Below are 26,549 nucleotides of genomic sequence, written 5' to 3'. Positions count from 1 at the left end.
AGAGAGAAGGGAGAGTAGAAGAGGCAAGTGTGGTGGACCAGGACATGGTAATGATTAGTAAAGGGAAAGTTAGGAAAGCATTAAAGAGGACGAAAAATGGCAAGGCAGTTGGTCCTGATGACATTCCTGTGGAGGTATGGAAGCATCTAGGAGAGGTGGCTGTGGAGTTTATGACCAGTTTGTTCAATCGAATTCTAGCGTGTGAGAAGATGCCTGAGGAATGGAGGAAAAGTTTGCTGGTGCCCATTTTTAAGAATAAGGGTGATGTGCAGCGCTGTGGGAACTATAGAGGAATAAAGTTGATGAGCCACACAATGAAGTTATGAGAAAGAGTAGTGGAGGCTAGACTCAGGAGAGAGTATTTGCGGGCAACAGTATGGTTTCATGCCTAGAAAGAGTACCACAGATGCATTATTTGCCTTGAGGATGTTGATGGAAAAGTACAGAGAAGGTCAGAAGGAGGTACATTGTGTCTTTGTAGATCTAGAGAAAGCCTATGACAGAGTACCCAGAGAGGAACTGTGGTACTGCATGCGGAAGTCTGGAGTGGCAGAGAAGTATGTTAGAATAATATAGAACATGTACAAGGGCAGCAGAACAGTGGTGAGGTGTGCTGTAGGTGTGACAAACGAATTAAAGGTGGAGGTGGGACTGCATCAGGGATCAGCCCTGAGCCCCTTCCTGTGTGCAGTGGTGATGGATAGGCTGACAGATGAGGTTAGACTGGAATCTCCGTGGACCATGATGTTTGCAGATGACATTGTGATCTGCAGTGAAAGCAGGGAGCAGGTGGAGGAACAGTTAGAAAGATGGAGGCATGCACTGGAAAGCAGAGGAATGAAGATTAGCCGAAGTAAGACAATATATGTGCATGAATAAGAGGGGTGGTGGGGGAAGAGTGAGGCTACAGGTAGAAGAGATAGCAAGGGTGGAGGACTTTAAATACTTGGGGTCAACCGTCCAGAGCAATGGTGAGTGTGGTGAGGAAGTGAAGAAACGGGTCTAAGCAGGTTGGAGCGGGTCGAGGAAGGTGTCAGGTGTGTTATGTGACAGAAGAGTCTCTGCTAGGATGAAGGGCAAGGTTTATAAAACAGTGGCGAGGCCAGGCAAGATGTACGGATTAGAGACAGTGGCACTGAAGAGACAACAGAAAGCAGAGCTGGAGGTGGCGGAAATGAAGATGTTGAGGTTCGCTCTTGGACTGACCAGGTTGGATAAAATTAGAAATGAGCTCATCAGAGGGACAGCCAGGGTTCGATATTTTGGAGACAAAGTTAGAGAGGGCAGACTTCGATGGTTTGAACACATCCAGAGGAGAAATAGTGAGTATATTAGTAGAGGGATGATGAGTATGGATCGGCCAGCAGGCAAGAGAGCTAGAGGAATACCAAAGAGAAGGTTGATGGATGTCGTGAGGAAAGACATGAGGGAAGTTGGTGTTCGAGAGGAGGATGCAGGAGATAGGATTACATGGAAAAAAGGATGACGCGCTGTGGCGACCCCTAAAGGGACAAGCCAAAAGGAAAAGAAGAAGAATGGCGTGCCATTGACAGCAGTGTAGGAATACATCCTCACAGAGGCATGCTCAGTTACCATAGGTACCCAGTGTTTTCTATTTGATTATGGCCTAGAAGTGTTTTACATACAAATATTTGTTGTAGCATAGGTTAGTGATAGACTATGCTGTATTCCGACTTGCATTCAAATTCTACATAGGAGCGGAACTGTCATAAACAGAGGACCACTATACATTGAACCTAAATCTTTTAATAAATGATGCTGAAGGTTCTAGAATAGTCTTAACTTGACCAGGCCAAGCACTATTGACTTCTCATCAGTGATTATGATTGACTTCAGCAGGTAGTTTCTCTGTGCCAGCATTAAAAGGATTTGTTTGACACTACTCGTTGATTCAACCAATTCTCAGAACAATGATAAGATCAGAGGAAATCCGTGAAGATCCAAGCAAGAGAACTGATTCAGACAAGATGCAAGAGCCATTTGAAAAAAAGTTCAACTTCCAAGATACAGACGGTCCTCAGTTTATGACTGCATTCCATTCTTACAGCAAAGTCAGAACACTCTGTAGTCTATCAATAACCTATGCTAATGCAGTAGTGAAGTCATAATTACACTAAATATTTGTAGGAAAAACACTTCTAGACCATAAATTTAAAATAATCAAATGAGGAACGGTAAGTCAGGTGGCAACTTTCTTACGCCGTTGTAAAAACTAGTTCATAGTGCACTGTTCGTAACCCCATAACATCATATGTCAAGACCATCATAAATCGAGTACATCCTGCAATAATCTTAAGCACTTGGATGTATAGCATATAGCCCATGGGCCATAGGTTGCCCACCCCTGATTTAAAGCAAAATGGAATGGAACTCTACTTAATGCCTTAGCTAACGCCTGTTAGTTCTCCCATTATTATTGATGAGGAGCTTTGGCCACATCACAACTGAAAGGTTACCTTTGTAGAGTCTCTCTTTGGGCTGCGACACCACCAGTGCGACATCATCAGGCGCGTTCTGGAGCACTTCAATGGTTGCGGCGTGAGAGAGCCCTTCCAGGTTCAGGTCGTTGACGGCGATCAGGCGATCCCCTGCGACGACATGCATGCAGCAAGTGTGACAAAACTTTCACCACAACTGCATAATTTCTAGGAGGCAGAGAAAGTAAGATGGGCCTACCGGGTTTGAGGTAACCGTCAACATCAGCGGGACCCCCAGGGGTGACAGAGCTGATGATGGTACCCATGTCAGTGCGACCAGGGTTCTCCCCACCCACCACCTGGAACCCTAAACATACACACATTGATGTCAACCACACACAAAAATGAGGGGAAAAACAAAAGAAAAAAAGTATTTACCGAGGCCATATTTCACATCTTTCTTCAGGCTTACAGAAGTGATTTGTCTCTCTGGAGATGGCAAAGCATTGACTTTTTTCTTCAGGGAATCTATTAAAGAAAACAATATATGTGGTTGGATTTACTAGAATACACAGCATGCTACATGCTCCAGAAAAAAACATGGATGCACACAACATTGCGACGTGACATGTCAGTGTCTACCGGAGCGGTCTCCACACTTGAAGTAATCTGAAGGACCTTTTAGTTGCTGCTGTTTTGGTTAGCAACATAGTTTGAATAAGCTTAGCAGTTAACACTATGTGCTGAGAGAATTACAGTTACTACGGATTTCATTGTGATGGGAAAAGGAGGCATCGATTTGGGAGAGGCGTTTATATTGTATTTTAACAATTTAAAAAATGTTTACGTTCACATTAACTGAATGTAATGAGACAAAGGAATGCTTGGACCAGTTTTATCAATAAATAAACAAAACATACCACTGGCAGAGGTTGGGGTGGACCGTAGCCCAGAGGAGCTGTGCATACTGACACCTAAAAAATGCAAAAGAGCCTTGAGACTGCCCTTGAAAAACAATTCTGAATAGCATCCATGGTCACTTACCCATCACATAAGCCTGGCCTGTGTCTTCGATGGAAGAGGAGTCTGAATCTCTTTTGGCCTCAAAGTGACCCCAAGCTGGACTGTTTAGAGAAATGTAAAATTGGGAGATCAATTGCATCTTTTCTGCCACTAGGGGTCACTAGACTCAATAGAGAAGCTAGGGATAGTGGGACCCAGCATTGTTGTAAACATGGACAGTATGTTTTTACATATTACAGGTTATGTCATACATTCATGTGAAATGTCTGCGGTTCTGAAAGAGACTAATACCCACGAGGCTAAAGCCAATAGGTTGTTGCAAATAGAGCGTGCTGCTATTATCCAGGGTAAAAAAAAAAAAAAAAAAAAAAAAAAAAAAAAATTATTTTAAAAAATATTTCAAAAATAATATTGATATATATTTTTAAAACATTAATTTAAGGGTTGGAAGAATCTCCCATCTGAATAATATTGATCAGTCAGCACACTGGTTAGCACATCTGCCTCACAGTTCTGATGACTCAGGGTTCGACTCGGGCCTCGCCTGTGTGGAGTTTGGATTTCCTCCTCGTGCCTGCGTGGGTTTTCTCCGGGTACTCCGGTTTCCTCCCACATTCCAAAAACATGCACGGTAGGTTATAGCCCGTAGGTGCGAATGGTTGTTTGTTTACATGTGTCCTGCGATTGGCTGGCGACCAATTCAGGGTCTACTCCGCCTCTCGCCCAGAGTTAGCTGGGATAGGCTCCAGCACGCCAGCGACCCTAGTCTAGGACAAGCGGTACAGAGAATGAATGAATATTGATCATGGTGTGGTAAGCAGGGTTATAATGGTTTTGGACTTTCCATTTTAGTTACAGTTTTTATTTTGTTTTGACTTTTCTTATTCGCATTCAGTTTGTTTTAATTCATTTTTAGAGCAGGTTTGTTAGTTTTTATTAGTCTTTAAAATTTTCAAAAATACTTCATTTTAGTTTAGTTTTTCTTAGTGTCAGTATTAGTTTTATTTATTATTTTTTAATTCAGGGTATTTGTCAAGTGTTAGATAAAAAAAAAGATCACAATAAATATCGTGTAACACAAACTCAACAAAACAAATACCATTAAAAAAATTTACTAACAGATGAACAACCATCCACAAATCAAATACAGGTACTGTATAACAGTCCACAGATTGTCCACAGAAGTGCAATTAGTGTGGTGCATAATTCTGCTTCTAAGATTTGATTAGATGCATCACAAGCTACAGTAAAACCTTCCATGAGACACTTGCTGTAGTATGGCCTTTTGTATGTGTTAATATGTTTAACTTACCCAAAAAAACAAACAAAACAAAACAAAACAAAAAAAACTGGTTCTTATGAGGCATATTTTCCATCCCTTGTTGTTAAATAGAAAACTTCTCAAGTGGACTTGCAGATTTGTGACAGTTAGACAGATAGATAGAAAGTAAGCTTGCTTTTACTTGCTGTATCTCCAGTGAAAAGGCATCCAGTTTGTTTTTTGGTTGAGTCCATGATTATTGTGACAAAGCTTTTCAGGTTTTCCAAGTAGTTAAGTAATGCTGTGAAAATGTCCTGTTGTTGCAGTCGTTCAATCACCTGCTGTATCAGCGAGACAAACTCTGCTTTCACCTCTGCTTTTCGTGGTGGGAAATAGAGGCGTTTTCCCCAAAAGACGAATTACCGACGTGCAGGTTTTGTAGCGGCGCTAGCAGGTTGTTAGCCGTCTAAGCATTTCCGTTAGCAAAATGTAGCAACAAAAATGGATGTAAAAGTTAGCGTCGTGGCAAAACTTGCACTTGGTCTGGCTGTCAGTGTGGCGAGCCGTCAATACGACGGTGCTGTCCGATGACGTCACTTCTGGGCGACACACAGTAAGTGAACTATAATTCTCCAAATAACTGTTTGACCTTCCTTCCGTACCCTTTCTGTAGTAGTATTAGTAGTAGTAATAGTATGTATTTATCCAAAATAAATTACATTTAACATTAACACCGAAAGCCCATGTATAAAATTAATTGACAGACGAAAACTAAGGACATTTTTGCTGCAATTATAGTTTTGCAAATGTAAACTTTTAAAAACACTAATTTTTATTTTATTTCTTTCACAAAAATCCATCCTTACATCCATTTTCTAAGATGCTTATCCTCACAAGGGTCGCGGGAGTGCTGGAGCCTATCCCAGCTGTCATCGGGCAAGAGGTGGGTACACCCTGAACTGGTTGCCAACCAATCGCAGGGCACATACAAACAAAAAAACATTCACACTCACGTTCACACCTACGGGCAATTTAGAGTCTTCTATCAACCTAGCATGCATGTTTTTGGGATGTGAGAGGAAACCGGAGTGCCCATAGAAAACCCATGCAGGCACGGGGAGAACACTGGATTGAACCCCAGTCCTCAGAACTGTGAGGCAGACGCTCTAACCAGTCTAACCATCATGCCGCCTTTCACGAAAATTTTTTTTTTTTTTTCTTCAATCTTAGTTTTATTTTGTTCGTTTTCGTTTACTATAATAACCTGGGTACTGAGCCTGGTAACAGGTCCTTACTTACAATGTGTTGACGCTAATCTTGATGGGCAAATTTATGAGGACCATGGAGTGGTTGCATTTGGGGCGAAGTAACAAAGTACATATAGTTTGTTACTGTTCTTAAACAGATTTTTCGGGTATATGCACTTTACTTGAGTGTTTATTTTCTTAACAGTTATAATTTTACTCCCTACCATTGAAAACAAATACCTTACTTCGTTACATTTGTCAACCTCAGCGGATGATGACAATGCCATAAATATAGAAAGGTAAAGTCAAACGCAGTCTATAAAAAAAAAAAAAAAAAAAAAGACAACAGCAACATGAACTCAGGAGCATTCATGACCATAACGATGGCCTTATTGAAGAAAATTGCTTTATGTTATTCGCTCCAAGATTTATTTGCGGCAAATGCATTATGTCTTGTACAAGCCTAAAAATATGAGATTCTGGTGTTCACAAATTATCCATCTATCCTGAAAAATCACAAGTCAGGTGCATTTTTTTCAGTCGTAATGATTAGCTAATTTTGTATTGTAACTTCACAACGTTAAAGCTATGGTAACACGTTTTGACAGCATAAAAGTCAAGCCAATGCTAGCTAGGTCTTGAACGTGACTGATTTTTTTTTTTGCTTCTCAGTATGAGCACTATGTACAGTAAGTAAATAAAAGAAACTATTTTGTGTGAGGTAAAGTTTTTTTCATTGCACCAACTTATCAAAACAGGTATGGCATAAAAGACAGTAAAAATGTATACTTTTTCTACATTTCTGAATCTGTACTTTTAAGCAGGAGTTGAATCTGTAATTCTATTTTTACCAACCAGTTATTTACACAAGCATCTGTACTTCTATATATGTATAGAGTGAGTATTATTGCCACCTTGTGGTTTTTGTTTGGGTTGTGGCAACTCTAGTGTGGACCTTGTCAGGTGCTTGTTTCTGCTGCCACAGAGTGGCCAAAAACAAATGAGCTTCACTCAAACTCACGTGTTGGTCTGGTGCGAGAGAGAGTCTGTGTCCGAACTGGCACGCTGGCTGGGTAGTATCCGAGCCAGTGCATCACTATACGGCTCTGCAGCGCTCTGCTCGGAAGCCTTCGGTGTCTGTCCGAGGTTGTGCAAGGAGCGGCTCATGGCGCGAGGATTAGGGTGCACCTTCACTGGATGGAACCCCGGAAAGTTAAACTGGTCCTGGATCAAGACAGAGCCGGATGGCACCTTGTTGAGTGCCGCCTCGGAATAGGAGATCCTCTTCAGGTGCACTGGGTTGGGGTGCGTGGACAGGTCAGGGGCGAGGCTGCCTGAGCTCACTGCACCCTGACGATCGGTGGAATACTGCAAGCCAGTCAGGGGGCTGTTCACTAGAAATAAATACGAAACTAAATACTTTTCCTTTATTTAAAAGCAGATAAAAACAGAAGGACATGGCGTTCTTTCTACCGAGGTATTGGAGCTCCTGGTTGTTTTGAAGGGCCCTCATCTGCTGGTGGAACTTGTGGTGGTCAGAGCAGAGCTGTAGCAGATATTGACAAGTGTTGCTACTGTCCGTTTGGAAAACATGCTTGATTCCATCGGATGTGTTTTGAAGGCAAATCTTCTTTTTCTGTAGAATGAGTGAAAGGGTTAGCATTAAGTGTTAGTGTTAGTTTAGGACCAAAAATGGTTTGGGTTCGGTTACATTGATAAACAAAATGTTCTCACAGTGAATGAAATCTTCTTTGTTTCCCTCCAGGGGAACCTTAGCACTGGGGTTCGATTTCCATTCAGGACCTCAAAGATGAGAACACCTTTGGAATAGACGCCCAGCATGATGCCAGTCTGTGACCTCTTCTCAGGGAGAACACGGTGGAAATGTACCCCGTATTCGGTCAGCCTCTGGCTCATCTTTGGGGAAAAAAATTGATTTAAAAAAAAAGTCTTATGCTTAATTCCTACAAAATACAGTAATTAAATGTGGCCAAGTATAATTTCCTGTGGATCTGTGTGTTTAAAGACTTATTATTACACTTATATTAATATTGTTAAAATGCAAGTTAGAACAACTTATCAAGGTTCATTTCTTGCATATGGGAAACAAATCAGAGATCAACCAGCATTCGGCCAGTAAGGTTCCACTGAACTTAGATGTTTTGTTCTAAACTGACCTTGAGGAACTCAAACTCAGCCTCTGACTCTGATGCTCCGTAGCAGTTGCTGTGACGTTTCGGCAGCTCCTCCTTGATGGTCGTCTGGTCTATTTTGTCCATGACTGACACAGGCAGGTAGTGTTCCACTCGAAAGTACGTCTTCCCGCGGAGCTGTTGCCCAGACACAGAAATTTGCAATTTTAAGCATAACAGTTAAAAGGGCATCCTCGCTCAGTAAACATAACTTTGAGTTGTAACAAAATTTAAAAAAAAAATATCCATCCATCCATCCATTTTCTGAGCCGCTTATCCTTACTAGGGTTGCGGGAGTGCTGGAGCCAATCCCAGCTATCATCGGGCAGGAGGCGGGGTACACCCTGAACTGGTTGCCAGCCAATCGCAGGGCACATATAAACAAACAACCATACGCACTCACATTCACACTTATGGGCAATTTAGAGTATTCAATTAACCAACCATGCATATTTTTGGGATGTGGGAGGAAACCAGAGTGCCCGGAGAAAACCCACACAGGCACAGGGAGAACATGCAAACTCCACACAGGTGTGGTCGGGGATTGAACCCGGGACCTCAGAACTGTGAGGCAGATGCTCTTACCAGTCGACCACCGTGCCGCCGTAAAATAAATAAATACATAAATGAGCTCAAGATAGGTCAAGGTTTAAAGATATGATTCTAGCATAACCCCTAACCTTTTTAGCCTTAACCTTACCCTGACCATTTTTTTGTCCTAACTTAACATAACCCTTTTGGTCCGAGCAAGAACCCTTTAACCCTTGGTTCTAACATGAACCATTTTGGTCCCAACCTAACCCTAACTCTTTTAGTTCTAACCTAACCCTTTTGGTATTAGCCCAAATCCAAACTTAAGCCTTGGTCATAATTTAACTTATTTGATCCTAACCCTTTACGTCCAAACTAAAGATAAGAGGATACTGTGCATGGGATTGTGTACCTCTGGTTGGTAGTCACCAAACTCTGCCTGTAGCCCTAAAGAGGCCAACAAGATGGCATTTTGCATGTCGCAGCGCATCCTTTCCTCCAGGATGTCCTTTCTCAGCTGTAGATAGTACTGATGTTTGGTCATAGCATGTCTTTTATCCAAGGAAAGAAAACAAATCCCATGATTATATACTTCTGCCAAAAAAGACACCTAGTTTCATAATTACTCACTGAATTAGGTTGACGTCATCAAGGAAAAACTTGATGCGTAGGAAAAGGCTAAAAGTCACGTCAGATTTCTTCTTCCAAGTCTCGGGCGCTACTTTGGACAGTTTAACATCGGGATTAACGAAGAAAAACTCGTCATCTGCGTGGAGGCAGGAAGACTTCAGCAAAGGTAGAACAATGGACTCACTTTTTTCCAACAGTGTACACAGAACTCGGTGTACTACCTGTGATGTAAGCTAGGCCAAACAGATGACGTTCTACCAGGCCAACGTAGGCGATGATCATATCCAGCGCATCTTTACATGTGGCCTTGACGTCACAACTCAGCTCCAGTTTCTGGCCACTCAGCAACACCACGCCCACCTTCCTCTGCACTTCCTCACCTTTACGCTTCTACAACGACAAGTAATGAATTGTTTACTGGATGAGAAAAGTGTTTGTTTTAACACCAGGAAGATCCACTCTCACCATTATGGAAGAGGGAACACTGAGAGTAACGCTGGGCTCACTGGCCATCTTCACAAACTCTGGTCCATGGAATTGCTGTAGAGGTGAAAAACAAATTACAGAAACGATAAATAAGTCAATAGTACACTAAACTTCAAAGAGTAGCTGACATCTACAGTGGTATGGAGTAAAGTATTCAGACCCCCTTACATTTTTCACTCTGTTATATTGCAGCCATTTTCTAAAATCATTTTAAAACATTTTTCATCATTAATGTACACACAGCACCCCATATTGACTATTATTTTTTTTGCAGATTTATTAAAAAAGAAAAACAAATATCACACAGCCATAGGTATTCAGACCCTTTGCTCAGTATTTAGTAGAACCATCCTTTTGAGCGAATACAACCATTAGTCTTTTGGGGAATGATGCAGTGAGTTTTTCACACCTGGATTTGGGGATCCTCTGGCATTCCTCCTTGCAGATCCTCTCCAGTTCTTCCAGGTTGGATGGTGAACGTTGGTGGACAGCCATTTTCAGGTCTCTCCAGAGATGCTCAATTGGGTTAAAGTCAAGGATCTGGCCGGGCCATTCAAGAAGAGTCACAGAGTTTTTCTGAAGCCACTGCTTCGTTATTTTAGCTGTGTGCTTATAGTCATTGTCTTGTTGGAAGGTGAACCTTCGGTCCAATCTGAGATTCTGAACACTCTGGAGAACATTTTCGTCCAGGATATCCCTGTACTCGGTCGCATTCATCTTTCCTTCGATTGCAACCAGTCATCCTGTCCCTGCAGCTGAAAAACACCCCCACAGCATGCTTCACTGTTGGGACTGTATTGAACAGGTGATGAGCAGTGCCTGGTTTTCTCCACACTTTCTGCTTAGAATTAAGGCCAACAAGTTATATCTTTGTCTCATCAGACCAGAAAATCTTATTTCTCAACATCTTGGAGTCTTTCAGGTGTTTTTTAGCAAACTCCATGCGGACTTTCATGTGTCTTGCACTGAGGAAAGGCTTCCATTGGGCCAATCTGCCATAAAACCCCGACTGGTGGAGGGGTGCAGTGATGGTTGACTTTCCAGAACTTTCTCCCACCTCCCGACTGGCATCTCTGGAGTGCAGCCACAGTGCTCTTTGGGTTCTTCTTTACCTCTCTCACCAAGACTCTTCTCTCCCGATTGCTTCTGGTCATCCCAAATGTCTTCCATTTAAGGAATATGGAGGCCACTGTGCTCTTAGGAACCGTAAGTGCAGCAGAAATTATTTTGTAACCTTGGCCAGATCTGTGCCTTGCCAGAATTCTGTCTCTGAGCTCTTCAGGCAGTTCCTTTGACCTCATGATTGTCATTTGCTCTGACATGCACTGTGAGCTATAAGGTCTTATATAGACAGGGGTGTGGCTTTCCTAATCAAGTCCCATCAGTATAATCAAACACAACTGGACTCCATTGAAGATGTGGAACCATCTCAAGGATGATCAGAAGAAATGGACAGCACCAGAGTTAAATATATGAGTGTCACAGCAAAGGGTCATAATACTTATGGCTGTATTTCAGTTTTTCTTTTTACATAAATCTGCAAAAATTACAAAAATTCCGTTTGTTTCCTGTCAATATGGGGTGCTGTGTGTACATTAATAAGGAAAAAAACAAACAATGATTTAACAAACAAATGATTTTAGCAAATGGCTGCAATACAACAAAGTGAAAATTTTAAGGGAGTCTGAATAATTTCCGTACCCACTTTATCTTATATATGTATAGATATAGTATTCTTTCACTAAATATATAATGCATATTATGCGTGTTTATGTGCATGCTCCGCGCTCAGTCGGCGGAGCATGGATACCGGAAGATATGCACATAAATTTTGGTGATGATCACAGTTTTGTGACAATAAGCTTTTACTCTACATAAAGCGTATAGGAAAACGGCTTAACGTCCATAAAATCCTGAATATTGGGGCGATGGTTCTGATATTTTCCAAGGTTGCAGTGGGCATAGTTAGAGATGTCCATATAAATTTTGGTGATGATAGATCACAGTTTTGTGACACTAAGCTTTTTCTATATGAGAGGAAAACGCTTCACGTCCATAAAATTCTAAATATTGGGGCAATCGTTCTAATATTTTCAGAAGTTAATGTGGCCCTAATTAACTAATTAATTAATAAAAAAAAATTAGAATAATTTAAAAAAATTACCAGATTGCTAGCAACCTTTTATTGCTCAGCGACGGTTTTTCTCAAGTCTTTATGTCTCAAAAGTATTCTCTGTCAATCGTTGTCGTACTAGAGCAGCTCCAACTAACGGAGACAAATTCCTTGTGTGTTTTTTTGGACATACTTGGCAAAATAATGATGAATATGATTCTGATTAGAGATGTAGACATAAATTTGGGTGACGATTGATTGCAGTTTTGTGACATTAAGCTACATAAAGTTTCTTCTCTACAGTGAACATAGTGAGTCGCCGACAAAAGGTCTCGATGTTCGATTTTACTGCACTACTCTTTTACTACTTTTACTACTCAAGGAGACGTCACAGAAACGTGTTTGCAACCAGCGGAGACTCAAGTTGCCATCAGGTCTGAAACTAGTTTCCAGGCCAGTGAAATATGACCTTCAACACACGGCCAGCATCCCACCTCTATTAGGGCTCTGACACAACAATCGAAGGCTGAAAGTTGCCAGCTCAACTACGTTCCTTTCATTCCAGTGTCAGTGCAGTTTGTAAAGCAACATGGGAAAAACAAAAGGGACAAACGCCTGCCTTTTTGGACAAGGAAAGTCTGCCATTTTAATTTGAGCAATCATTTTAGGGTAAATTTGACCACTTACAGGTGTACTACAAAAACAAATTAGTCCGACTGATTTTATGCAATGCATAACAAATCTGAACAATGTAAATGGGCTTTCACCTGTATAATGACATTGAATTTCATTTCACAATTATATAATTGTGAAATAAAGTCAAATTTGAACCATGTATGCCACACCGATGATGCTAAATAGCAAATAATTCGAGTTTCTACCATAGCGTGTGGGCGGTGCCATAAAACATTGCTGTCATCTATTTATGCTGATAAAAATCATAAGTCATGGTCACAGTTTGCAGCACACGATGTGCACATTTTGTCCTTAAATGATCGTTAATTGAGTTAGTGGTTTAAGTAAGACTTCACCCAAAACATGACACATAGCTGGAATTATCACAAGAGGCTACAGTGAATTATGTGCGCTATCAGCACTGTATTTAGCCAAAATGATGCTTAAAAATGAGAAGAATAAAAAAGAGAAGAAGGACCTTGGGTTTAGGGAGTGGCATTGAAGAAGTGTACCGCGGGTCCTGAAGGTCCAGCATGGAAGTGCGAGAAGGAGCCAGGGGGTCATCCAAGGTGTAGATGTTCGCTCGGGACAACCTGTTGGCCAGGTGAGCCTGCAGACGCTGCACCTCCTCCTCTTGCTTCTGGAGGAGCAGCTCAGCTCCTGCCAGACCTTCATTAGCTGCTCCTTCATACTGCCTACACGAAAGGGTCAAGGGAATACTGAAGATATTCACGTTCATAAATAACTGAAAATACACCAACAAGAAAAATCTTTGTGGCGTTCTTCTCATCCTCTACTACTAAGTAGCAATTAACAGTGGTTAAATAACATTATGTAAACATGTGTATAGGGTAATAAAATATATGTTATACAGTGGCACATTGACATACGAGTTTAATTCATTCCGTGACCATGCTTGTAACTCGAAACACCCGTATCGCAAAATCATCTTTTCCCGCTGAAATGAATGCTCATATGTTTGATTACCCAGGCAGAATTTGTAAGATGGGTACAATTCTTGAAGGGCCAGGCGAAACAGATTACATTTTATTTTAATGGGATTCAAATTAAAATGTCAAGCATTTCAAAAAAGCATCATCATTAAACAAAACATAACCAGAAATAAATTAATGATGGTGGTTGTTCAGTCATCAGTCATATTTAAAAAATTCTATATTTCGCTAATTCTACCACGGTATGTAAACTTATGAGCACAACTGTACATAAATGCAGTCATCCGTACCCCTGGCATATTGGAATGAAAGTGTAGGCTACACCTTTTTCATAACCGCTATGTGGCCGTGGCATCCTAGAATGAAAGTGTACACGTTCCATAACGTCTAGGTGGCGTTGGCATATTGGAATGAAAGTGTAGGCCACACCTTTTTCGTAACCGCTATGTGGCGGTGGCATACTAGAATGAAAGTGTACACATTTTTCATAACGTCGAGGTGGCGTTGGCATATTGGAATGAAAGTGTACAGCTATTTCATAACCTCTAGATAGTGGCATACATTTATAAAAATATTTTTTGTTTCAAGTTTTTTTTCCATTTTCCCCCTATACCTATGTATAATGCGCATGATTGACTTTTGACAATTTTGGGGGGGGGGGAATGTGCATTATACATGACAAATTACGGTAAACAGTTTTTGTCACATGGTGACACTTGTGAGGATAAAGCGGTACAGACAATGGATGGATGGATGCATCAATTGAATCCAACGCCTTATGGTGTGCCCGCCTTAGCCAAATGCAGTATAGGGCAATGTTCACACTGCATGATTTTGTTGCCCAATGTGACATGTATCCAATTCTTTCATATCAATCTGAACAGTACAAATTTGATGTTTTCATATCCGACCCAGGCCTCTTTCGTATGTCGATATAAATCTGATATTTATCCTATGCGAGTGCGGTCTGGATGCTCACAGGGCACACATCTGACCTGCATGTCATCAAAAAGCGACAAATGTCATAACTGTTGGACAACACAGACACGTGACAAAAGCAATGGTCGACAGAGGAGCAGAAAACAGTCAGTGACGAAAAGAAGATGCCTTACAACTGACACAAGAAAATTTTGACTGGTTGCACAACTTTGAAATTATCACAAATGCGTCATGACGAGAGCTATGCGAGGGGCCGTGTTGACTTTTTATTCAACTCGTGTCTGCGCGCAAGCGCACTGTGACATCCTGTTTTGTGCACGTGTGTGACGACACGGACCCATTCTGTCCTCAGTAGAAGCTGTATTTATTTTTGTAATGCGAATGACTATATAAAAAGATTGGCTTTAACAAAAAAAATCCGAATTGGGCATCATGCACTGCAGTGTGAAAGTAGCCTAAAACAGACAGACGAAAATACTGTTCATTGAGGCATTGAATCCCACTTGCTGCAGGCAGTCCTTCCTGGATGCAGCACCCAATCATATTGCAGCAGGGCGTATCCTGCCTAGAACGTACATGGGATTCTTAATAACACCTCAACACCTCTCTCAGCTCATCAGTATGGCATTAAAATTACTCGTTCTACACAAAAGGATAAAGGACACTATATGAATGAGAGTACTGTTACATTGTCAGCGTAAATATTGTTCCAGTACTGTTTGTTTTCAATCCATTGCTTAAAAGGGTTAAAGCACCGCAAAATAGATTCTAATTAGCATTAAGCTAGTAGACTGAATGTCGACATACCACATCGGCAGACATACCTTCTACCACAGCTGACTTCACTTTTTATTGCCCTTCATGTCAACGGCAATGCAGGTCACGGATTGACCTGTTCAGCCATCGAAGAACTCAGAACTCCTAGAAGCTGGAGCGTACTTGTTGTCCTCGTCGTACTTCTTGATAATGAGCAGACTGAACGGCTAAGCTATGGTTGTGTTAAAGACATAAGGTCTAATTCTCTTAGTTTTATGTTTAGTTTGACACACTTCAACTAGGAGTTGTCATTAAACAGCTCGAAACCTTTTTTGAAGAATTGTTTATCATTTGCAAAAGCGCTGCTATTGTGAAGTGAGTTATGTTGAGTTAACTGCCACCATCACAGTTCGTATCTTAAGGTGGAGCTCGCAAATCTAACCAAAAAATAAATCAATAAAAATATATTTTTTTTAAAATCAGCAGAATGAAGTCTCGTATGTCGAAAAACACATAAGTCAGGTCACTATACCTCAAGGTACCAGTTTATACATATTTTTTAAACACAAAAATGCTCTCTTATTAAATATTTTATTTATTTGCTCGAACTGGTTTATAATAAACGTGGTCAATATATCTGTACAAAAGTACAGTATAGAACTAAAATCAATTTGTACAATGTAAAAAGTAAAAGAAAAGAAAATTAATAAAACCACAATTTTCTTGCTGTGCTGTAGAACAAATTGAAAACAAGTTAAAAAAAAGTATTAAATTAAATGGTTTAAACAGTGAAATCAACAAAAATAATTATACAAACTAATGAATAAACAAAACAAAAATTTAAAATAAAACAGATACATTAAAAAAAAAAGGGTATTTGGTATCCAAAAAGAATTTCAATTGAAATTGTGTAGCATAAAAAATGGGTCCGTTAATTTAATATACTGTACTTTAAAAATAAAACTGGAAACTGGTAAAATTGGTAAAAATAAAATATAACATTTTTATGGTGACTGGTAATAAATCGCTGGTCTGTGAAATTAACTGAAAACAAAAAAATTTAAAAAAGAAAAACAATAAATAAATTCAAATTAAAACTTGTCAGAATACTTTTATGGTACCTGAGAAGAGAGTGTTGTGCCATGTAACAAATTGAAAACTTTGTTCTCCTGCAAGCAGCAGGCAGCTCTGTTATGTAATACCCGTAGATTAGAGAGATAGAGGCTGCTCAATGTGGAAGCTACATCCGATGATGACCTCACTGGCAGAGCATGGGGGCTGACCCTGTTGTGCTACACTCGTGTGTGTGCGTGCGCCCGTACACTCTTATCTGCCACATATCAGCCCCATGGAGGGATTGTAGCACAGGTGGAAAAATCCTTTCACAAGACATGTCAATCTAACATGTACATGGTGGTGATGTACAATTCGGAATTCGACCGCCATTTTCAGGGGAAAATATGCCCTCGAAGTCAAACTAATGGCCTCTTTAAACACTTGCGCTTGCGCGACCGACAGCGCCTGTATTGCATCACGTGACTGACACACTGGGCTGCGCGGCCCCTATTGCGTCGGGCGCACGGCAAAAATTGTTGCTGCGCGTAGAATGCCGCGGAGATCATCTCTCCTGATTGGTCCATTTTAGTCACATTCTGTGATGACATATTCAGCATTCTCCTTGGTTCCACATACCACCTACGCCGCTGCGTTCTTGATCAATTTTGCAGCAAAATTAAATGTATCATCTGATCATCTAGGTCCCTTTGTTCTAGCAGACACTCTTCCACGGTCGCCATTGTTGTTGCTTTGTTCCTTGTTCTGGAAAGGAAAGGAAAAACGGCTACCGGAAATGGCCATAAAATGCAGAGGAAACTCCACCCTATGGCGTCCTAGCCAATACCAGCCGTAGGGACACCCCCGACTTGGAGGAGAACTGCAGTATATTTTCAAAACAGTACGCGTGGGTTGCGCTCGAGTATAAAGGCAAACTGCGCGCGGGATACCCGCAGTGACATCAGCGCGGTATAAAGAAGCTTTAAAGCATTGCATTACTTGTAGTGGTAAACGTCTTTACGCGTGTATGACAGTTGAGACCTGATTTACACCGATTCCAAAATAGGGGGTGATAAATTGAGTGCTTGCTCTATCAGATTGCAAGAGCTGTTGAACGGTGTGTTATGAATGATTTCCCAAAATAACCAAAAAAATCCCAAAATAGCGGGCGCTAAATTGCATGTTCAATGTTGGCAACAGGTGGAAAAGTGGAGGAGACCGTTGAATTGAACAGTTTTACCATCGTTACTGATTTTTTTCTTCTGATCCTCCAGGTGCATTTACAACCCCAATTCCAATGCAGTTGGGACGTTGTGTTAAACAAAAAAAAACAAAAAAAACAAAAAAGAATACAATGATTTGCAAATCATGTTCGACCTATATTTAATTGAATACACTACAAGGACAAGATATTTAATGTTCAAACTGATAAACTTTATTGTTTTTAGCAAATAATCATTAACTTAGAATTTTATGGCTGTCCCACCTTCCAAAAAAGCTGGGACAGGGTCATGTTTACCACTGTTCAATAAACGTTTGGGAACTGAGGACACTCAAACACAATTGTTGAAGCTTTGTAGGTGGAATTCTTTCCCATTCTTGCTTGATGTACAGCTTCAGCTGTTCAACAGTCTGGGGTCTCCGCTTCATAATGCACCACACATTTTCAATGGGAGACAGGTCTGGACTGCAGGCAGGCCAGTCTCGTACTCTTCTACTACGAAGCCACGCTGTTGTAACACGTGCAGAATGTGGTTTGGCATTGTCTTGTTGAAATAAGCAGGGGCGTCCATTAAAAAGACGTTGCTTGGATGGCAGCATGTGTTTCTCCAAAACCTGTATGTACCTTTCAGCATTAATGGTACCTTCACAGATGTGCAATTTACCCATGCCATTGGCAATAACGCAGCCCCATACCATCACAGATGCTGGCTTTTGAACTTTGCGCCTATAACAGTCCGGATGGTACTTTTCCTCTTTGGCCCCGAGGACACGACGTCACAAAGAGGTGACCCTCGCCCCATCTTTGCTTGTGAATGACTGAGCAATTCAGGGAAGCTCCTTTTATACCCAATCATGGCACCCACCTGTTCCCAATTAGCCTGTTCACCTGTGGGATGTTCCAAACAGGTGTTTGATGAGCTTTTCTCAACTTTCTCAGTCTTTTTTGTCACCTGTCCCAGCTTTTTTTGAACATGTTGCAGCCATAAAATTCTAAGTTAATGATTATTTCCTAAAAACAATAACATTTATCAGTTTGAACATTAAATATCTTGTCTTTGTAGTGTATTCAATGAAATATAGGTTGAACCTGATTTGCAAATCATTGTATTCTGTTTTTATTTATGTTTAACACAACTTCCCAACTTCATTGGAATTGGGGTTGTAATTGAAACATTCACCAGCCCAATCTGTCTCAATCACATTTGTTATTATTATGCAACACTCGGAAAACTGCTCCGGGAGAGGCCCACTCCGATTGTCACAGTACGTATGGCCCAGATGCAGAAGCACAGCTGAAAGGAGTTTAGTCATAGGTGACATGGCATGACTCCTTGTGACTGGCAGCCCATATATCATTCAGAATCTTGAAAATTGCATTGCTCAATAGATATGTTGCAATAGTTTCTGTTGACAATTCAAAAAGGAGCAGAGAATTTCTCCCCACGGCGTTTTATTTTCACAGCGCTACACTGGCACCGCTTTGCATGGTGGTTTTTACCTGCCTTTCAGACATTGTATTTGTAGATGCAAAATCAGTCAGCGCAATTCGTCTCGCGGTTGATAAATCACTTTGCACATGCTAAATTAATCTATTTACATATACTTCTCCCACAATGCGCAAAATTAACTGCACAACATTTTAGTTTGGGAGACACAAACCTAGTTGCGCCCTGCTAGAAGATCAGCTTCCACATCTGTTTGCGTGTGCAGTGAAGTTTGCGCCCGTTTTCTCCACATGCAAACCTTAATTAAATCAGGTCCAAATGTTTACTGATGTTTTGGTAAATTCCACTTTTTAATCTGTGGCTACAATAACACTTTTACTCCTTTGCCATCACTGGTTACCAAGCTGTAGTGGCATTCCCAAAAAAAGAAGACATAGAAACAAAAACCTGGAGTGAATCCTTTAGATGGTCATGGAACTGAAATTGCTGAATGATTTTGGGAGCATAATTTTCCTCCCCAATATTTTTGCGTCCAAGTTAGAGCTGCCGATGTATCGTGTCAAGTCATCCACTGGCTCATCTTACCTGTGCCTCTGCGTGTTGTGACTGGTCAGGGACAGGGAGTCGTGTTCTGAGGAGAGTGCCAGCTGAGAGCCGAATCGTCTCGTGTCAGTCGTTTTCTTCCCTGTGGATGACGTGAAAAGAGTAACTGTGAAAAGTTCCTGGCACCCACATTGCACCATGCAGCCGACAACAACACATTTGATCAAATAATATTCAAGGTAATTGAAAACAAGAATGGCCTTAAATGTTAGCTATCTAGATTGTTTACCTTGCCTGTAGTCAGGATCAGAGGAGGCAACAGAGGGGCTTTCACTGGAGGAACTGTAATCGCTGTGGTGCCGGTGGTGGGTGAGACTCGGTTCTGAGGGTGCAAAAATGACTGAGGTTAACCAGCATCATGCAGGGGACTCCGGTTTTTCTTTTTCTTTGGTTCCCTCCCCCCAATACTATTTTTTTCCAGTACTTGGGTGGTTGGTGTGTTAAAAGAGTGTATCATGCTCACAATAATTGAGCTTGTTCATCATCATGTTGATAAACACAAATGGAGGAAACACTTAAGCATGCATGCCTGTCATGCGTTGTCTTGCCCTACTGGCTGAACGTGTAGTGCAAATACCATACAGGTGTAAGTGAAACAAATTCATCTCTGATGAGTTAGTCAAAACTTGAAAGTCCTGCTCCTCAGTATCACTCTGTCCTCACATACAGTAAGTTAAATGCATGGTATTTCCAAGTCATTACTCAGGTTTGTTTTTTTACTTCAATTCTTCTCTGGGTGAAACAATCTCACTGGCAAACTATCAACCACAACAATTCAACCATTCTTAACTGTCTCTATCACTGCTTCCATTGGACAAGTTCATCATTGTCATCCCTGATAACACTACTACAAAAAAACACTACCATCACAACCACTAACTAGGATTCCTACCGCTATTACAAACCCCAATTGCAGGTATCAAATTCAAAATGACACATACATACATATGTAAGAAATATATATATATTTCATACATTTGCTTTTGGCTCAATCTATAACTGTCAACAATGGTAGGGCCAAAATGTTCTGCTTTTATTTTTCTCGCTAGTTTCACCCTTCAACACTTTGGTAATGTTCGTAAAGTAGCAAAGGACCTCAGTTTTTTTTTTGTTTTGTAGAGTACAGAATTAAGATTTTGCATTAAAAATCGATCATTTGGTTCTCTGAAGTGCTTTTCAGCAAGCATGCATTCGCACGGGTGCAAGGAAAAGGCAAGGAATGAGGATGTTACAGTGGGTTAAGTTGCAACTACCGGTAAGTACAGTATGTGAGGACACTTCCAAGACACTTCAGCAAAAGCAGTCACAAGTGTGCTTGTAAATGCACATGCCTTATTCTAGTTTAGGGCTGGGGAACTTTTTCCTCTCTCACTTTTCATCCTCAGAGGACCACACTAAATGGATACATTAATTATTATATAGTATAAGAATATATGGGTTGTTAAGGGGCTTTTTATAAAGGCCGGCAAATTGAGACAAGATGTAAGCAAATGTCATGAGACTTCACAGCTCAATAAGTATCTATTCTAAAGACTTACTGCCACATAGAGGTAGCATAGCAGCAAAAGCGCATCTCTGTCCTAGGCCCTGGCTACTCGGTACAATATTGCTAAAGCGTTAAGTTGATCTTCATGTCATTATCAAGAGTTAATGGTGAGTTCACATTTCAAACGTTTCTCTTAGTTAAGCATGATAAGGTCAAAATGCAGCCATGTAATACTTTACATGAGGAAAATGTGATGACGACGACAAAAGTGGAAACACGACTTACTGTAATGTAGCACTAGTGTAGCAACAAAAGCATTGCAACACATCTCAGTTAACTAAGAATGTTCAAATGTTATTTAAAAACATTACCTGTACAGTTGATTTTACAAGGGCAGGGTTGGCGCTGGGTCATGAAACCTCTTAGCTAATGTGGCTAAACTGTATAAAAATCTCCTTGTCACACTTCCGCATACTTTGCCGCTGCATCACGTGTTTATGTGGATAAACCTTTAGCCACACTTAGGCAGTTCTCGTCACTGGGAAGCCGATAAGCTTGTAACGATGTGGGCCCAATCAAAACTACTTAGTCATCAATCAGGACTAGGGCTGAACAATTTGGGAATACTCTAATTGCGAGGTTGTTTTTATTTCTTTTTTAAACAAATAGTGCAATTTCAATTTAATATGCCATTTTTTTTTGCTAAGTTTATCTTCTGCATGATTCACTAAACACAAATAATATATTCTATAGTATGAGCAACACGACATTGGATACAGGCAACAAATAAACAACTCTCAAGCAGTTGAAATGGTAAATGATATTAAATGTTGATTAATCTTATTAATTACAGTAAAAGTGTTGAGATGATTTACGGTACTTATTTAATAATCCTCAAGAAAGATCTTAAGGACTTTAGCTCAGGAAATTGGAGAATTTTCTCAAATTCAAACTTTTTAGTTGAAGATATGAATATTATATAGATGCAGATTTTGAAAGCAGGACAAAGTGGTCTGAATTACATAATTCAGCTTTTGTCAAAATTAAACGAAAGTTATGATGATTTTGGTGTAGGGGTGGTGGTGGTGGCATGTCAACCAAAGCGGCTCATGCATTGATGAAGAAGGCAGCTAGCTAGCTGCGACAACTAATGTGCATGAATTGCAGGACACACTGACCAGCAACATTTCAAACATACCTTGCGGGAATATGCTTCAATTACACCAAGTGACATTGGGTCTTATCTTCCCCGACGCGCCGCTCCCTGCAGCTGGGAAACCCAGGGAGCCTGTCTGCTTAGTCAGCAGCGGCTGGACGGCGGCACTCCCGAGTCCACACTCGGTGACAAATTGAAGAAACTAAACCACTAACACCGTTAACACACGGCAGAACGAGAGCACTTAAAACTTTTATTAGGAAGGGCTTTTGACGCAGGCGATTTTGATTCGCCAGCGTGGCTAACATGGGCAATATTAGCTTCACCACATCCTGTTTAAATTAGCCCTTGGCAAGGTGGCGAACGGGCAGCGCGAACACTTGCAACGGGGCCTCGGATTATGACAGTTTTGTTCCTACGCCAGCGACGTAATCCGAATTTTTGTTAAAAAAAAATAAAAAATAAATAATAATAATCAGAATTTCAGCAAATGAAGGTAGTGAGGCTAACCACTATTCTTATCCATAACCATCTTATTTTCATACTCTCGGACACACGCAGATGTATGATAACTGTTTTGCCACAGAGCGTTATGGCCCGATGACAGCAGTAAACGCACGAGTTGAAAGTCCTCTGTAAAGTGGCAGATTGGAAGACAAGATGCCAAAAATACATGACCAGCGATTCGTCGATCAAGCTTTATATGTCAGTGTGCGGAGTGTTAAAGTCAGTTCGTCGACTACATGGTTCAACCCTTACGAGATAAATCTAGCAAATGGTTCTTTGCAAGGTGGCCGATTGGTTAACACATCTGACTCACAGTTCTAAGGACCCGGGATCAAATCCGGCCTCCCCTGTCTGGAGAAGGCATGTTCTCCCCGTGCCTGTGTGGGTTTTCTCCGGGTACTCTGTTTTTTTCCGCACATCCCAAAACCCTGCATGGTAAGTTAATTGAAAACTCTATATTTGCCATAGGTTGTTTGTTTATATGTGCCCTGGGATTGTCTGGCGACCAGGTCGAGGTGTACCCTGCCTCTCACCCAAAGATAGCTGGGATAGGCTCCAGCACCCGTAGGACCCTAAGTGAGGATAAGCTGTACGGAAAATGGATGGATGCAAAATGCTTACAAAGCTTATAAGTCTTCGCAGCATCTGTTTCAGAAGCACAAGCACACAAAAAATTGTTTAAAAAATTAAACCATCTCTAATCTTTTATTGGCGTCAGCCAGTCAAAGTGCAAGACAATTACGACAAACTGAGGGGCTGTACCTTCACGTAAGGCTCCCTGTTCCATATTGTTATCCTAACTGGACCAGCCACTGCTCTGATCCACAAGACCTGCTGCCAAGTGCAGGAAAAGTCCAATAACATTTGGAATTCCCTCATGCGCTACACATGACTCCAATTATAGGCTCCAGATTTGCTTGGAATAGGATCTACTGATTGAAGCACCTTGTGTTGAGGAGTGTGCGTGCGTTGCTATAGAAGATGTAAGGGACCAGGTATAAACATGCCCATGCACACACACATGCACACACACACAATGTTTAGTCAATAGTGAGCCACACATGTTCACAGAGAGACTCCATGCACTGTGCATGTGGGTGAAACCTGAGAGCACTGACCACTGCTGCGCAATCACTTTCCTGCAGGAAACAAGACAGAGGAGTAAGAGGAGAACGAAGAAGAAGCCAAGGAACACATCCCCAGCTAAAGCACCATTCACACCACACCTGAGATGAATTAAGATATATTTGAGCTGGGCTGATCCATGTTTGTCATATTAATTTCATTTGGCGGGCCAAAAGATACACAACAGCCAAATTTTAACAAAAAAGATACAGTTTACTTGAGCTTGTTACTAGACTTTACACCGATCTGATCGGCCTGATTGGTATCGGCTGATAATTAGCAAGTATGATGATCGGCTTTAATGTCATAATTTGCCGATCCGATCAATTACATCATTGATCGGCTCTGCAAAAGACATCTACTCCGTGTCGCCATCGTGTACAGCACATGTGTCAAACAGGCCCAGCACATGTGTCAAACTCAGGCCCGGGGGCCAAGTTTGGCCAACGATGTAATTATATTTGGCCCCCAAGACCATATCAAATGTGTATTAGAGCTGGCCCGCCAGTATATAGCACATGCGCCACTAATATTACAAATACCAGAATGCTTTGCTAGTGTGTTGGCCCATCAGTCTAGACCGGCGAGCGCCCGTTCCCGTTCTGTTGCAGTCGTTAGCAACTATGCTACCAGTCTACTCGAGCAAATTTGAGTAAAAGACAGACCTGTTTGTCGTGTGTGGACCAACGTGGCTGTAACAAAGAATATAACATAATTGAATTGTTTTTTTAATGCCCTTTATCAACTCCTAGTTTGAAGTTTGGATTTTTATTGAAGACATTCTTATTTTATTTGGGCTTTTACGATCACTGGGCTTTACCTTGTCAACTCAAACGCGCCCAGATACACTCGTTACCACGGCCACGACAACAATCGATCGTGTCGTGTGTATGATAAGAACGAAATGGGGAAAAACGTGTGCTGGCGGTCACCGGTGCTCGGGAGAGGACTTTAATTCAAGGCTTGCTTGAGGTATGTTCACATACTTTTAATACGATATGGCTCGAAAGCAGGCCTCAAAATGTAATGTAGCCTAGCAAGCTAGTGCTAACACTAACGGTTGTACCAGCCTTCTGTCTAATCATGCTCTAAAGTTTTGGTGTGTGTGTAGTAATTTAATTACAATAATTTAATTACAGTACGTTAGCGCCCATTATTTCTGTCATGTTGTAATGTGGGTTTCTACCTGACTCATCCATCCATTTTCTGTAACGCTTATCCTGACAAGATATTTTTGAAGATATGCAGAAAACACTACACAAGTATGTATATACAGTAAATGAAAAAGTCATTTAAATAGACACATTGCTTCATCTTGTGATCGGATCGGTTATCGTTTTTTTTAAACTCGCTGATCGGGCCCCAAAAATCCTGATCGTGTAAAGCCCACTTGTCACTGTACTATTTTGTATGTCACACCCTGATCGAGTGCAGGAAGGCGAGCAAAATGCACTGCACACAGCAGTTTATGACTGTTCCGACATAGGACATTTCACGGTTACAAACATGACCCAATGAACTAGTTTGTGCAGCGTTGTAAGACTACGTCGTCCCAATACACACTCAGTTACCACTGTACATAGGTTTTCATTAGACTGTTTTATCTTCGTGGCCTACAAGTGTTTCCCAAACAACTTTTTACTGTAATTATAACTTTACTACAGTGTTAGCATAAGTTAGTGACAGACTATGACACGTTCAATAAACAAATTCGAGTAATGCCACCGCCATAGGAAGGAAACTGCCATAAACCAAGGACTCCCGGTAGCCTTAGCAGAGAGATGGGCTATTCATGTGATTTCACACAGAGAGCCGGTATTACAGAATCAGATGTCAGGTCCGAAATAATTGTAGGACAGTGACATCACTTTCAACGCAACAGGGCAGGAAAAGTGATTGACAAATGTAAAACTTCACACCCATATCCCGCCACTCCAGAGTTAACCATTTAACAGATGTCATCCCAGCTTTGATACTACCTCCACCAAGGTGGAATATTGGTGAGGGTGACTTGGTGGACACTTTTGGAGAGCCACATCAATTATAACAGTCCAGTCTTTTGAGATATCCCAGTTTTGTCATCCTCAACCTTATGTTGCCATGCTAGGTTGGCATGGGATGTTCAAACGTGATATCTTGTTGAAATATGTTTTAGGACTAAGGGGTGACGTGCAAAGAATCTCGGGATGAAGGATAGCGATGCGTCCTTGAAAAGATGGCTGCATTTCCTATTGGTGGAGCTATCAGTAGAAGAAGCCTTGTGAATTATCCTTTGTGTTAATCCTAATCAATTCTAGTCCCCCACTTCAAACTAGTACCATGGAAACTGCAAAAAACCCAAGAAAAACCCAGACTCACCCCTCATTATTCTCGGGGACTTTAGCAAAGCTAAACTCAACCACCAACTTCCTAAATACAAGCAGGACGACTGTCCTACCAGGGAAAATAACATTTTAGACCACTGCTATACTACCCTAAATAACACATTTCGTGCCATACCTCGTGCAGTCCTGGGCTCGTCTGATCACTGCCTAATTCACTTAATACCAACATACAGGCAAGAACTTAAATGTGCGAAGCCTACGGTGAAAACAGTGAAAAAGTGGACTATCATGCCTCAAAGCCTGCGGGGACCTGTTCGCTCCAGTCTTCACACAGCTCTTCAACAGATCTCTAACAGAACTATGCGAAGTACCATCCTGTTTC

The 26,549-nt window shown here is 41.2% G+C and overlaps 1 protein-coding gene across 3 annotated transcripts in view; it reads right to left on the bottom strand.

The window, feature by feature from the left end:
* Positions 1-26,549, bottom strand: part of ptpn13 (protein tyrosine phosphatase non-receptor type 13) — an 88,141-nt gene that overhangs the window by 26,659 nt on the left and 34,933 nt on the right. For all 3 annotated transcript variants that reach the window (XM_061699217.1, XM_061699218.1, XM_061699219.1), the window contains exons 8-23: positions 19,799-19,891; positions 19,552-19,651; positions 13,075-13,291; positions 9,788-9,862; positions 9,544-9,712; positions 9,323-9,458; positions 9,105-9,243; positions 8,147-8,299; positions 7,704-7,886; positions 7,443-7,605; positions 6,991-7,363; positions 3,483-3,562; positions 3,359-3,412; positions 2,877-2,966; positions 2,698-2,805; positions 2,478-2,609 (exon numbers count right to left, since the gene is read on the bottom strand). In XM_061699217.1, the coding sequence (XP_061555201.1) occupies positions 2,478-2,609; positions 2,698-2,805; positions 2,877-2,966; positions 3,359-3,412; positions 3,483-3,562; positions 6,991-7,363; positions 7,443-7,605; positions 7,704-7,886; positions 8,147-8,299; positions 9,105-9,243; positions 9,323-9,458; positions 9,544-9,712; positions 9,788-9,862; positions 13,075-13,291; positions 19,552-19,651; positions 19,799-19,891 (2,265 nt within the window). The remainder of the gene's footprint in view (positions 1-2,477; positions 2,610-2,697; positions 2,806-2,876; positions 2,967-3,358; positions 3,413-3,482; positions 3,563-6,990; positions 7,364-7,442; positions 7,606-7,703; positions 7,887-8,146; positions 8,300-9,104; positions 9,244-9,322; positions 9,459-9,543; positions 9,713-9,787; positions 9,863-13,074; positions 13,292-19,551; positions 19,652-19,798; positions 19,892-26,549) is intronic.

The sequence above is a fragment of the Phycodurus eques genome, chromosome 15 (assembly GCF_024500275.1).
Source record: "Phycodurus eques isolate BA_2022a chromosome 15, UOR_Pequ_1.1, whole genome shotgun sequence".
In the NCBI taxonomy this organism is placed as follows: domain Eukaryota; kingdom Metazoa; phylum Chordata; class Actinopteri; order Syngnathiformes; family Syngnathidae; genus Phycodurus; species Phycodurus eques.
The sequence above is the reverse complement of the archived record's forward strand: the minus strand, read 5'-3'. Positions and strand labels throughout refer to the sequence as shown.